Source organism: Equus quagga, chromosome 8 (genome assembly GCF_021613505.1).
Source record: "Equus quagga isolate Etosha38 chromosome 8, UCLA_HA_Equagga_1.0, whole genome shotgun sequence".
In the NCBI taxonomy this organism is placed as follows: Eukaryota; Metazoa; Chordata; class Mammalia; order Perissodactyla; family Equidae; genus Equus; species Equus quagga.
This window is the reverse complement of record NC_060274.1, coordinates 118,106,755-118,120,231: the sequence shown is the minus strand read 5'-3', so window position 1 is coordinate 118,120,231 and position 13,477 is coordinate 118,106,755. Positions and strand designations below refer to the sequence as shown.

General features: G+C 43.9%; 1 protein-coding gene across 2 annotated transcripts in view; it reads left to right on the top strand.

Moving 5' to 3' along the window:
- The window catches only part of DENND2A (DENN domain containing 2A), a 99,404-nt gene that overhangs the window by 31,025 nt on the left and 54,902 nt on the right, over positions 1–13,477 (top strand). For both annotated transcript variants that reach the window (XM_046669674.1, XM_046669673.1), the window contains 2 exons: positions 11,602–11,729; positions 13,019–13,140. In XM_046669674.1, coding sequence (XP_046525630.1) covers positions 11,602–11,729; positions 13,019–13,140 — 250 coding nt within the window. The remainder of the gene's footprint in view (positions 1–11,601; positions 11,730–13,018; positions 13,141–13,477) is intronic.

Sequence of the window (13,477 nt, the reverse complement as noted above, 5' to 3'; positions counted from 1 at the left end):
TGTAAACATAAGTTAAAACAGAGCTTGGCATATAGGCAATGCTCAATGAATGTTAGCTGTTATTTTTTTCTGGCTCTATTCTGTTTAATTAATTAGGTTATCTATTTCTTTTCCAGTACCAAACTGCTTTAATTATTTTAACCTCATAATATGTTTTAATGTCTAGTAGAGCTTACAGAAATTTCTTGTTGTTGCTAATAATCTGTCAGGTGATTCTTTTGGACATCCTACATATACTATCATGTCAAACACATACACGAAAATGACCATTTGGTCTCCTTTTTAATGATTATAAACCTCTTGTTTATTTCTTTATTCTCATTTTTCAAGAATGTCTTGACTATTCTTGCATGTATTTCTCTAAATCTTCTGTATATCACTATCAAATTTCACACATACAAATTATGTTAGTTTTTAATTGGGATTCTATGTGTTTGCTAAGTTTATTCCTAAGTATTTTATCTTTTTGTTGCCATTGTTAGTGTATCTTTTTTCTCATCATATGGTCTTTGTATGTAAGAAAACTATTTATTTTTGTATATTATTCTTTTAGAAGACCCCTTAAAGAAATTTCTTATTGTTTCTAATAGTCTGTCAGTGGATTCTCTTGGACTTTCTATATATATAATCATATTGTCTACAAAGAATTCTCATTTTATCTTTTCTTTTTAATTTATACCTCATAATTCTTTCTCTAACTGAATTGCACTGGCTACTACTCTCCGAGCAGTGTTAAATAATAGTGCTGAGGGACCGGCCCGGTGACAAAGCACTTAAGTTTACACGTTCTGCTTCGGCGGCCTGGGGTTCACTGGTTCGTATCCCGGGTGCGGACATGGCACTGCTTGGCAAGCCATGCTGTGGCAGGCATCCCACAAATAAAGTAGAGGAAGATAGGCACCTATGTTAGCTCAGAGCCGGTCTTCCTCAGCAAAAAGAGGAGGATTACCAGCAGATGTTAGCTCAGGGCTAATCTTCCTCAAAAAAAAAAAAAATAGTGCTGATAGCAGTGGGCAGCTTTATCTCCCCCCTGACTTTACTGGTACTGCTTCTTGTGTGCCCCTCTCAAGCACTCTCGTTTGAGGGGTGTTTTTATGGTATCAAGGTAGTGTTCATTTATGTTCCCTTTTTTACTAAGAGTTTAAAAAATTAGGATTAGATGTTAGATTTTGTCAAATTACTTCTCAGCCACTTTATATGATCATATGGCCCTTCTCCTTTGATCTATTAATAGTGAATTTATGTTCCAATGTTAACCCATCCTTACATTTTGGGATGAACTCTCATTTGGTCATGGTTTATTGTTCTTTTAATGTACTGTTGAATTCTATTTGCTAATATTTTATGTAAGATTTTTGTATCAGTATTCTGTAGATGAGTCTAGTCTCTCCTTGGCTTTTATTGCACTCTTTGCCGGGCTTTGACATCAGTGTTATGTGAGAGCTACAGAAGAATTCAGAGGCTTCCTTCTATATGTTCTGAGAAAGTTTGCATCGATCTCCAATTCTAAATCCTTTCCCAACCCCAGGGCCCCAGTGCCAACACCAGGGCCCTAAATACTCTCATGACTTTTCTGCTCCTGTCCCCATTGCTCCCCAAAAGCAGCCCTTCTAAGCCCGTTCTGGGCTGTTCCTCCAAAGAGGCCCCCTCTTCCACGGGCAGGTTGGTTCTGGGAAATGGGAGTCTTTCATCTGTGTCATTATTGGGCGGATAGATAAACGTGGTGAACAGTTATTCCCATTATCTTTTCTCTCTTAGCTACCATCTGCTCTTTTTAGTCTTCCAGCATTTTCTTTAAAACCGGCTAAAGTTACTTAGTTTCAGTCCAAAGATGAAATTTTTCTTGGCGAGTTTGAATATGGTTGCATCAGCTGTGTTTTAAGAATTTTGGCTTTGGATTTTTCGTTCTGTTTAAAATAGAACAATGCGGGTGATTAGGGCAAGATGTTCCCTTTCTGCTCTTAAAAAATAAAGCAGGTTCTTTATTGTGGTCCTATCGCTTAAGAAAAAAAAAAGAAAGAAAAGGCTCAACTCTGAATTTGGCAGACTTACTGCCCTCTCTGAGGCAAGAAAGCCAAGCCAAGGCTGAAGAAAGAAATGATTAAGGATTTTGAGGTTCTGAGGGTTTAGAATTACACGGCCAGGCTGTGCGCTTTGGAGAATGTATTCAGCTTATTTTCATAGGCCGATTAGTCCACCTGAGCAAGAGCCAAACCAGTGGATTCAGATCCTCAGTTTAAGAAAATGTGTCTTCTTCGTTTCTTTCTCTCTTCTTAGTCTTCCTTTCCCTTTTTTCTCTTTCCTCTTTTCTCTTGTCTTCCTCCTTTCCTCCTTCTCTTCTTTCTTCCCTTTCTTCTCTCTTTCTAAAGCCTCAGGAAATTAAATACAAGGACTTATGCCTTCAATCCTAAAATGGAAAATGAGAAACCCTCAAATGTCAGGAAATTCCAAAGATAAGGTTCCTATAGCAGCATTAACTTGGTTATGTATGTTTTATGGCATACATTTAATATCTTTGGCAGAAATGCTATAAGGCCAACATTTAGCAAGAAAAGTTACTAGTTTTTAAGTGTGAGCAGCATCCTGAATTCACATCTATCTATATGCCCAAAATGTTTTAACTTGAATACAGATTTTTTATTTTACTTTAATTTGGTCATATGACAGAGTTTTTAGATCTTTATGATACAAGTAACTATGTTGACCGAAATTTCAACTTTTCAACTGATTGTTTTGGCGTCATATAGATTCAGCCTTTCCTTGGGGCTTTTAGTGTAAGACTTTCAGAATTTTTGAGGACATGAAACCTCGGTCATTATATAGCTGCCAAATCATAGTGTGCTGTTATTGATTCCATAATTTCCATCTTCTATAGAACTGATAGGGATCCCCATAGCTCTCTGGCTGGGCAGCAACCCTTAGCTTTCATCGGTTTAATGGTTAAGGTTAACTTACCAGCCACACTGTGGTCAGTCTCTGTCATTATGAGTCTGTCTCAGTCAACATGACATCCGTGAGGCAAATCTAACTACCATATCTAAAAACTGAATGTTTAAAATCTTTAAAGGGGCAAGTTGTGTGATTAATTTTTGATATTTAGAGCAAATGTTACTTGGAAAGTGTCTGAGAAGCTTGATTTTATAAAATTATTTATTTCAATGGTAGTTGCATTGGAAAACAAAGAGACGAGAGTAGAGAGGGTGGTGCTTATTCTATATTAGAAGAGTGGTCATCATGTCTTATTTCTCATCGGAACGTGGAAATGGTTGGATTTTAGACACAGTGGTGGATAGAGAGAGTTGTTCTTCTGATATTCTATTTTGGATCCAGGATAGAGATAAGCAGAAACACAACGTATGACAAGGTAGTCATAGTACTCCATGGGGGAGATACCCGATAACAGAGTGCGAGCTAGGAGCTAACATAAGCATTCTCCTGCTCTGCCCCTACTCTCTTCGCCTGGTTGTATGAATGGCCTTCTGGGGTGGGGGTGGGGGGCCATGGGGAAGAGCTGCCTGTGGCCACTCAGGATGGAGGCAAGAAGAGACGCTATGGCAGCTGGAGGTGGAGGAGGGAGTCAGAGCCCAGCATCCCTGGTTTCTAGCCTGTGAGAATGGTGTTTTAAGTGGTGGCTAGGTCCCAGACTATCCAGGCTTGTTTAACCCATAGCTAAAAATAATTCTAGGGGAAATGTGATCAGAACAATTGACTAAAAATTAGCTCTAAGAATACAGCTACTTTATTTTTTTTATTCTAACGTAAGGATAAATTAGAAGCATTATTTGTGGCCATTAAAACCAGCTTTTGGAATATTCTCTCACGTATTCAACCAACACATATTTACCAGGCACCTCTGTAGTGTTAGAATGTAGCAACGAACAAGACGGACTGAGACCCTGCCCTCATGGAACTTATGCACTAGTAATAGTTAGAATTACACAACTAGTTATGTAATTGTATGTAATTATAACCATGCTCAGTGCTGTGAGGAAGCCCATGAGCTATGGGAATTGTTAGCAGGGATCTCTAGCATGTCATGGAAACAGGGCCAGCTCTGAGAGGAAGTGACACTCAGACTGAGGCCTGACCTTCCCAGGGAAGGGGAGGGTGGGGGATGGGTGTTCAGTTTGAGCCTACAAATGGGTGAAGGCCCTGGGGCAAGAAAGACTTTAGCATGCTGGAGGACCTGAAAGGCACGAGTGTGGCCAGAGGGGTCAGGAATGGTGTGGCTGAGGCCTAGAGGTCTTCTGGAGCCAGCTCCGGAAGAGCCCTACAGACCAGGCAAGGATTTTGGCCTATTACCTAGGCGGGATGGGAAGCATTTGAAAGATTTTAAGAAGGGGAGAGACACAATCCAATTTGCATTTTTAAAAGCTCACCCCCCACAGTAGTGTGGAGGCTGGCAGGGGCACCAGTGGACAGGGTGGGTGGTTGTGGGGATGGGAGGAAGAGCGAGGAGGTATTGGGGTTACCCTCTGATCTAACTGCCATGGGCATTGAGAGAAGTGATGGTCTTTGCTGAGATGGCAGCACTGATGAGGGGTTGGTCCTCGTCGGGAGGGGAAATAAGAATAAGAGTTCAATTTTAGCCTTGTTAATTTTGAGATTAGGCAGCCCTCACGGTCTGGTGGTTAAGATTCAGCACTCTTACCACCACAGCCCAGGGTTCATTTCCTGGTCAGGGAACCACACCACCTGTCTGTTGGTTGTTATATTGTGGTGGATGCATGTTGCTGTGATACTGAGTTGCTATGCCACTCATATGGACCACCCAAGGTGGACAGGTTTCAGCAGAGCTTCCAAACTAACGCTGACTAGGAAAAGGACCTGGCTGCTCACTTCCCCCAAAATTGGCTATGAAAACCCAGGAATAGCAGTGGAGCATTGTCTGATACAGCGCTGGAAGGTACGAGGATGGCGCAAAAAGACCTGACAGGGTTCCACTCTGCTGTACACAGGGTCACTAGGTCAGAATTGATGGTACTAACAACTAAAATTTTGAGATTCCTGCGTGTCATCCAAATGGAGATGTGGGATGAGCTCTTGTTAGTATGTCATTTACAAAACTATGGAAAAATCACAAATAACATTCAAAATACTATTGAAATGACAGTATTTGGCGTTAGTTGTTGAAATGTGTTAGTTGTTATAAGTTATAACCCACTTCGGCAAACTTCAGTGGACTAATCAGATCAATCCAGCGTCTCTGAAACAAAGCAGCAGCAAAATCACATGGTAATTTGAGGACCCAGGAAGCAAACTCAGGCAAAGGAAGTGACCCGCCTTCCCCAGGCTGTGGGCTCCCTGAAGGCGGGGACTTCTTGTCTTTGAATCACCAGCTATGAGCTCAACTTGACCCTCAGAAAGTGCTTATTAAACATGTGGGCTGGGTGTGGAATGAATGTGGAAATGTTTAAGTGAGAGAGAAGCCAATTTGGATGTGGTTATCATTAGCCCTTTGAAATTTCCTTTCTCTCAAAGCTAATATGTAAATAAAGGTATTAAAACATTTTTTCAAGTTAAAAAAATATTTTCCTAGAAAAGACTTAGCTGGATGACTGGATAATGAGTTTAATCCTATTTCTCCTCTTCGGGGAGCCTGTCACCTACGTGAGCCCCGGAACCAAAGGACTGCAGTCCCTGGAGGCTTCGTGTGGGTTATAAAACAAGTGCTTAGAATGAACTCGCCGCCTCAAACCATTGCTTGCTAATATGTTACCAACACATGAGGCGATAAATCAGACTGGAATTGGAATTCTGTTTTCCCACTGGCTTTAGAAATTGGGCGTGTGAAGATTTCCAGTTTCTCCTTGGTCTCCTATGGACAGTGGCTTCATGGTGATGTAAAAGTTTCTTTGTCTTGCAAGATTCCTGCATAGGAATTAGTCAACTGAAAACTGACATTTTAATACAGCAATGAAGTTGCCCGTTTGAGAAATCTTGTGATGAATTCTTTTGCAAATTAAACACGAGTTTTGCAATATGAATAACTGTCCCCTAATCAGTTTATTTTTTATTTTTTGATGAGAAAGATTCACCCTGAGCTAACATCTATTGCCAGTCCTCCCCTTTTTTTTCTTGAGGAAGACTAGCCCTGAGTTAACATTCATTGACAGTCTTCCTCTACTTTGTATGTGGGATGCCTCCACAGCATGGCCTGCAAGTGGAGTAGGTGCAGGCCCAGATCCAAACCTGCAGACTCAGGCCACTGAAGCTGAGTGTCCAGAACTTTAAGCAGTCAGCCATGGGGCCGGCCCCTAATCATTTTTTTAAAGGAAAATTTTTTTTTGAGGAAGATTAGCCGTGAGCTAACATCTGCTGCCAATCCTTCTCTTTTTGCTGAAGAAGACTGGCCCTGAGCTAACATCTGTGCCCATCTTCCTCTACTTTATATGTGGGATGCCTACCACAGCATGGCCTTCTGAGTGATGCCATGTCCGCTCCTGGGATCCGAACCAGCGAACCCTGGGCTAGCAAAGTGGAACGTGCATACTTAACCGCTGCACCACTGGGTAGCCCCTAAAGGAAGTTTGTAATATTTTAAAATTGAGCTTTTCTAATACTATTTAGACTGCTGGAAACTTTTATGTGTTGGGAATCAATTGCAAAATACAGCTGAACTCTTGTATTAGCATCTTGCTCTTGGAAATATGAAAGGATCATAAAAAACATTCAAACTATAGCCTGAAATCCCAGGGTGTCTGACAGCAGCCATTTGGATACAGGCTAATCTCGTCCTGACAAACCCCAACAGACGATCCAGGTTCTCCGTTGTGTTCCATATGCTCTAAATAAGCGGGCCACTCGCTGGGACTTGGAGAGACTTTAACATGCAAACATCTTTATTGTTAGGGCATTTATTATTAAAACATTTGAACTATGCAGATATTATTTTATAGATACTTTATAATAATTTTATTATTTTAAAATTTGACTTATACGAACATTGCTTCATAGGTACTTCAAAAGAGATTTTTAAAAATCAAAACAATTAGAGAACTCTCTCCATGGTAAAGCAAGGCACAACTGCTGCCCCTTCCTGCAGCCAAAGCAGAGGCCAAACTTGGCTAGGGTCGTGCTTGAATCCCAGGCCGTGGAGGCTTGACCTGTAAGTGCTGGCTGCCACCCTCTCCCTCTGCTGCCAGGAGTGGGCTTCCTGACGTTGTGGCAGAAACTGCTTAGCTCCCAGTGAAGCAACCCTCACCTGTCCCGTTTTCCCTCTGAGGGTTCATAGCTTCTCTTCCTGGCGTAGGTTAGTTATAAGGGAAATAGAGGGCTTGCCTGGGTAATGCTCGGTTATGTGTAATTTTGTATGGTTTTGTATGGAAAATTAGTTCAAGTTCCTAACAACAAACTTTGGAAACTCTACCTGTTTTAATTTGAGAACTGACTGCAGCTTTCATCCCGCGTTGCCTTACTTGCACGCTCTGCTTAATGCCCGGGTCATTAAGAGCAGCAGTCTCCAACCACGTGTCCTGGGTTCACACCCTGGCTCCACCACTTTCTCCCAGTGCGACCTTGAGCAATTTATCAAACCTCTCTATGCCTCTGTTTTATCATATATAAAATGTGTATAGTAGTAGTAATTCTTCAAGGTTGTTGCAAAGTTTGAAAGTGCTAATCCAAGTGAGGCATCTGGTCAGTACTCAATAAATGTTGTTGAATGAATGATTCTATGGTCTCTTTGAACAGCTTGCATCTTCTCAACCAAATCTCTGTAGTGTGCGTGCTGAGGACTCCAGCTAACCTAATCTGATTAGCTCACTGGGGGAAACCCAGGAGTTGTGGCCCACTCCAGGCCAACTTCACTCTGCTCGGCCACAGACCACCACCCCTCCATCCCGAGTCAGCTGCCTGGCTAATGGCAGCCTGGGCTTATGGCAGTTCAGACTAGAGATGTTTGGAGTGGGCTCCCAGCACAGGCCATTCCCATCATAGAGAAAAAAGCTCAGATCTGCTCCCGCCTCCAGACCCCATCTCCTAGAACTCTGAAGCTTGCTCCTTCCTCTCCTGGCTGGACACCTCAAGGGGAGGAAGGAGGGGCTCATGGATTGGTAGCCCCTCCTTTTGGCATGATCTTCTGTTAGTAAGCCAGGCTCCCTGGGACACGGGTGACAGTTTTAGCCCCATGGCCTGACTCAAGGTCACAGAGACCCAGCCTGGAAGCTTGCAGCTTGGCCTTTCTTTGTGCTTCTGCCCCAAGTGCCAAGTTCAAGTTCATGAAGGAGCGAGGGTGGGATGGAGGTAGATGAGGATGAATTCAGATGTGGAAATGTTAAAGTTTGGAGCCTAAAAAGGAAAAGACTTGGGAAATGCTCAGTGCCCAGAAAGAGGAAGAGGAAGAGGAAGAGAGCTTCACTGAAGGCACCAGAAGAGTTGTCTGCAAGGGGAAGTAGATTAGGGCCAAATGGCACCAGGCTTCTCGAACCATCAGGAGGGCATGTATGTGTGTATTTCCAATCCTTTGCCCGACAGTCCTATTGTAAGATATAGTAAAAAATAATTACTAAAGGAATGAAATTTAAAAAGACAACAATATACAAGCCTCAGTTTTGTTTTTTAAAAATCTATCCTGTCAAATGGCTTGAAAAGTTTCTAAATGCTTACTGTGAATTTCTGTACTTAGCTCATCAAGGGCAAGTAACAAACAGTTGGCACCCAGCTCTGGCCCACAGATTGCACCCCGAGTGCCGCTGCCCACACTGTGGAAACCAAGAGGTGTCACGTAGAGAAAGGACGGAGAAGGTGGTTAGGTTTTACCGGAAACTCACCAGTGACCTTTAGGGGGCAGTTTCAGAAAAGGGATGTGTAGAGACACCAGGTTGAGAGGGTAAAGGAAAGAAAAACCAGGGAACTTCTGTAAACTAATAGACAGTTAGAATAGTCTGTGCTCCTCCTCCTCCCCTCCCCCCAGTTAAAAATGTGGGCGAGGAAGGTGAGAAATAGCAGAACAAGGGTCACTGCTTCAAATGAAAGTTTTTCAAGACAGAGGAAACCTGTGCATGTTTTTTTTGGTTGTTTTTTTTGAGGAAGATTAGCCCTGAGCTAACATCTGCCGTCCTCCTCTTTTTTTGCTGAGGAAGACTGGCCCTGAGCTAACATCCGTGCCCATCTTCCTCTACTATATACGTGGGATGCCTACCACAGCATGACTTGCCAAGCGGTGCCATGTCCGCACCCGGGATCCGAACCGGCGAACCCCAGGCCGCCAAAAAGTGGAATGTGCGAACTTAACCACTGCACCATCAGGCCGGCCCCCGGTGCATGTTTGAAAAATGAGAAAAAGAAGCTAGTGGAAAGAGAAAGATTTAAAATGTGAGAAATCCCCCAAAGTTTGGAAAGCAGGCAAATGGCCTCTGCCTGGTTCTACCGGCTCACACTTGACATTTACCACCCTGTTCCCTGCAGTCCAGCCGTGCTGAATGTCTGTCTGTTTGTCATTTCCTCAAATGCACCAAACTCTCTGCACCCTCAGGACCTTCACACATGCCCTTCCCCTTTCTTGGAACACTCTTCCCTCCACCAAGGTCTTTTTATCCTTCAGATCTCAGCTTCAATGAGTGACTTTCTCAGCGAGGCCTTTCCTGATGCATCCTCCAACCTAAATGAGTCCTCCTTGATGTACTCGCTTGTAGCAACCTATACTTTTCCATCTTTGAACTTAACACAGTTTATAATTCTATTTGTTTGTGCATGTGCTGGTCGAATGTCTATCTTCCTAAAGTGTAAGCTCCTTGAGGCAGGGACACTGACCGTTTTAGCCACTCCTTGTTTATCGAACCTGGGGCACAGTGCCTCCTTCACAGTAAATGTTCAGTGTAAAACACTGGCTACATAAATAGTAACAGCACTGTGACAGTAATAGTAATAGCTTACATTTGGTGAGCGCTTGTTAGGTGCCAATGACTTTACAAACATTCTCTTTTCTATTCTTTGAACAATCCTGTGAGATAATTACTATTTTACAATTCAAGACACTGAGTTTCAGCCCAGTTAAGTAGTTCATCCAAGGTTAAAAGGCTTCTGAATGGAGGATCTGGGATCTGTATCCAGGTTTGCTTAATCCTACAGCCACCAGAGGGGCCCCTTCCCCAGGGGCTGGAGAGAGATTGGAAGTTTGGGTGAAGAAACAGAGACCCTCTACATTTCTAAGTAGTCGCCATCTAGCATGTGCAGAACACTGTGCTAGACATATGTGAACAAAATAAGAGAGAAGAGCGATGATTCCTGACCCATAGCAGGGTTGTGATCATCTGGACCCTGTAGGAGGAGGAGTGAAGGGCCAGGATCAAGTCAAGGCCAGCTCGGGGATGTGCCCTGTTTAATGTGGGTGGACTGCGTGTTCACCTAGATTCTATTCCAGGAAGGCCCAGGTGTGTTCAGCAGAAATTCCTAACCATTCTGCTCAGGGGTAGAAGGTGAGCCTCTGGAACCTGAGTGGGCAGGGCCGTTCTGCTCCAGACGTGGGGAAAGTTGTGGGTTACTTTGCAGAAGGATAGGGAGAGAGAGAAGAAAAAGAGGGGAGGTGGAGTGAACCTGTGCGATGGCTGATGTTTTGTGTGTTTCATGATGTGACCCACCTCGTGATATTCCAATGTTCAGTAAAGTTCAAAAATCACAGAAACTCAAGGCAGGTTGGTGTGTGTGTGTGTGTGAGAGAGAGAGAGAGAAAGAGGAAGAGAGAGAGAGAGAGAGAGTGTTGGGAGAAGGGGCTGCACTTCCCATTAGAATCAACATGAGCAGCACAAGGACAGCCCATGTGGATGTAGGATGGGGGCTGGGGGTAGAAAGTAGAAACCCATAGAATGTGCCAGGCCACAGAATGAGACCCAGCCACATTTGCACAGATCTCTGAGGGGCAGGGTAGGGTGTCTCAACCCTAAACCTCTGAGTTTCATTCTGGTAATAAGCACTTGGGTGAGAGAAAGAGGGAGGTGCCCAGGCCTCTGGTCTGCTCTCAACTGGCCATGACTGCTCCTTTCTGATGATTAATGTGGACTCTGGAAACACTGTAGGACATTTGAAAAGTCCCGAGAAGTAAACATGAAGAGAAGCCACCAGCCATTCCTCAGTCCTGAGATAGCAGCTGTGTATTTCATTTCCTTCCTTTCTGTTTATTTTCTATGTATATGTTTGTTTACAAAGCTGGGACTGTGTTTTATTTGTATACTGTCTTTACTTGGTTTAAGTAAAAGCCACATCTCTTTTTTTTTTTTTAAAGATTTTATTTTTTTCCTTTTTCTCCCCAAAGCCCCCCAGTACATAGTTGTATATTCTTCATTGTGGGTCTTTCCAGTTGTGGCATGTGGGATGCTGCCTCAGCGTGGTTTGATGAGCAGTGCCATGTCCGTGTCCAGGATTCGAACCGACGAAACACTGGGCCGCCTGCAGCGGAGCGCGCGAACTTAACCACTCGGCCACGGGGCCAGCCCCAAAAGCCACATCTCTTATTCAAGGATTTTTGTACCTTCTTGCAAAAAACAGTTGATTTCAGTTATAGATATTATTGCAAGAAAAAAAATTTTGGGGGTGTGTAATCTCTGAACCAGCCTAATTTGATTCAAGTTCTTGTTTTTTTCCGTCCCATCTTGTACAACCCAGAAAGTCCTATGAGTTTGAAGACTTACTGCAGTCTTCCTCTGAGAACAGCAGGGTGGACTGGTATGCACAGACCAAGTTGGGGCTCACACGCACTTTATCGGAGGAGAACGTCTATGAAGACATTCTGGGTAAGCGGCCATGTGTCTGTGAACAGGTATATGTGTGTCTGTGAGAAAGCAGAGAGGAAATGGGGCTGGCTGCTTGAAACACACACACAAACACGCAAAGACATACATGTAGTCAAATAAATGAGAAAGCAGTGGGTGAGTGAAAGATGTGAGCGACAACAGGGCTGCAGGGGAGGAGAAGCACTAGTGATGAACAGCCATGGAGGCAGCGTGGTGCAGCGGGACACACATGGACCTGGAGCCTCTATATCCATGATGGAATCTTGGCTCTGTTACTTATTAGCTGGATGACATTGAGCCGATGACTTAACGTCTCTGAACTTCAATTCTCTCATCAGTATACTAAGGGTGATGATAGCTCCCTTGCAGGGTTGTTTGAGGACTGGAGAAAATGGCGTGCGAAATATCTTGTTTATAACAGATGTTCAGTAAATCATAGGGATTGCTGAATGATAGGAAACTAAAGACCACCCTACTCTTTCTGAAACTGTAGGAGTGTGGTGGTAAGAAGGCATCAAAATTCAGACTAAAATGAATGTCTACTATTAAAAAAGTAACTTTAGCCTAGCTCGAAAGAATTCTCTCTGATTCCAAAGTAGGGCTTAGAGTCACAGAGTTTGTATAAAGCATTTAAATTTGGTAAGTTAAATAATCTTCTGGGAAGATCAGTTTCAGTGAGGTGTAAGCTCAGACCAGAGTCTGCACATGTTGGGGGTGGGAGCGGGAGTAGGGGAAGAAATGCGCTGGTAAGAGGCAGAAATGAGTTTGTTGACTCATGTGACCAGAACTGGTTTTGTTGTCTTCATTTCCTCTCTCTCAGGTTAGCTCCATTCTCAGTAGGTTTCCTGGGATGGCTGCCATCAGCTCCCTGGAATCCGTACCTTGTCGGGGAGAGCCTGTGTCCAGCAAGTCCCAGCAAAAATCCTGAGGCTCTGACTGGACCAGTTTAGGCCCCTTGTTCACCTTCAGAGCCCAGGAGTGCCATGCCGTGACTGGCTTAGGCTTGGGATGTGAGGCCTTCCCAGAACTGCTCACTGAGGCAGGGGTTCAGGATACTCAACTGGCTAAAGCCATGAAACTGAGGGTGGAGTTAATCTCATACTAAGTCTAAGAATGGGGACGCAGGGAGTTACCACAGTGAAAATCAAGGTCTGTTACCAAGAGGAAAGGTAAATGGATAGCAAGACAACAGACATCTCTACAACGAAAGGCCAACATGTTGGGTAGAGATCCAGTAAGGAAAACTTTCTTAATGTTTCCAGTTTCTGACCCATTGTCTTTGACCACAGATCCCCCAGTGAAGGAAAACCCTTATGAGGATGTTGAATTACACGGTCGCTGCCTGGGGAAGAAGTGTGTCTTGAACTTTCCAGGTTCTCCCACCTCTTCCATCCCTGACACGCCCACCAAGGTATGAGTCCTGGCGGGGGGGGTGGTGGGGTGCTCCCCAGCGCTGTGGTCTTGTGCAGCCTGGAGTTCTGGGTTACACTGGAATGCCAGGCCACCCTCACTGCCAGGCTCCTGGATTTGTCCATCAGCTGCCTGCCTGCTCTTCCTGCCTCTGGTTCTCCCGGAACCCCTCTGCTAAACAAAGCTTCCTAAAGTATCACTTTAGCTTCTGGGTCAGAACCCTCCCAGACTAGGTGAATAAGATAGTATATCCGTATCATTCAGCTGTAAAGAAGAATGTCTGACATAAAACAAACTCTAAAATGTAAGATTGAAAGGCATGGTGCGCAAATAGTATT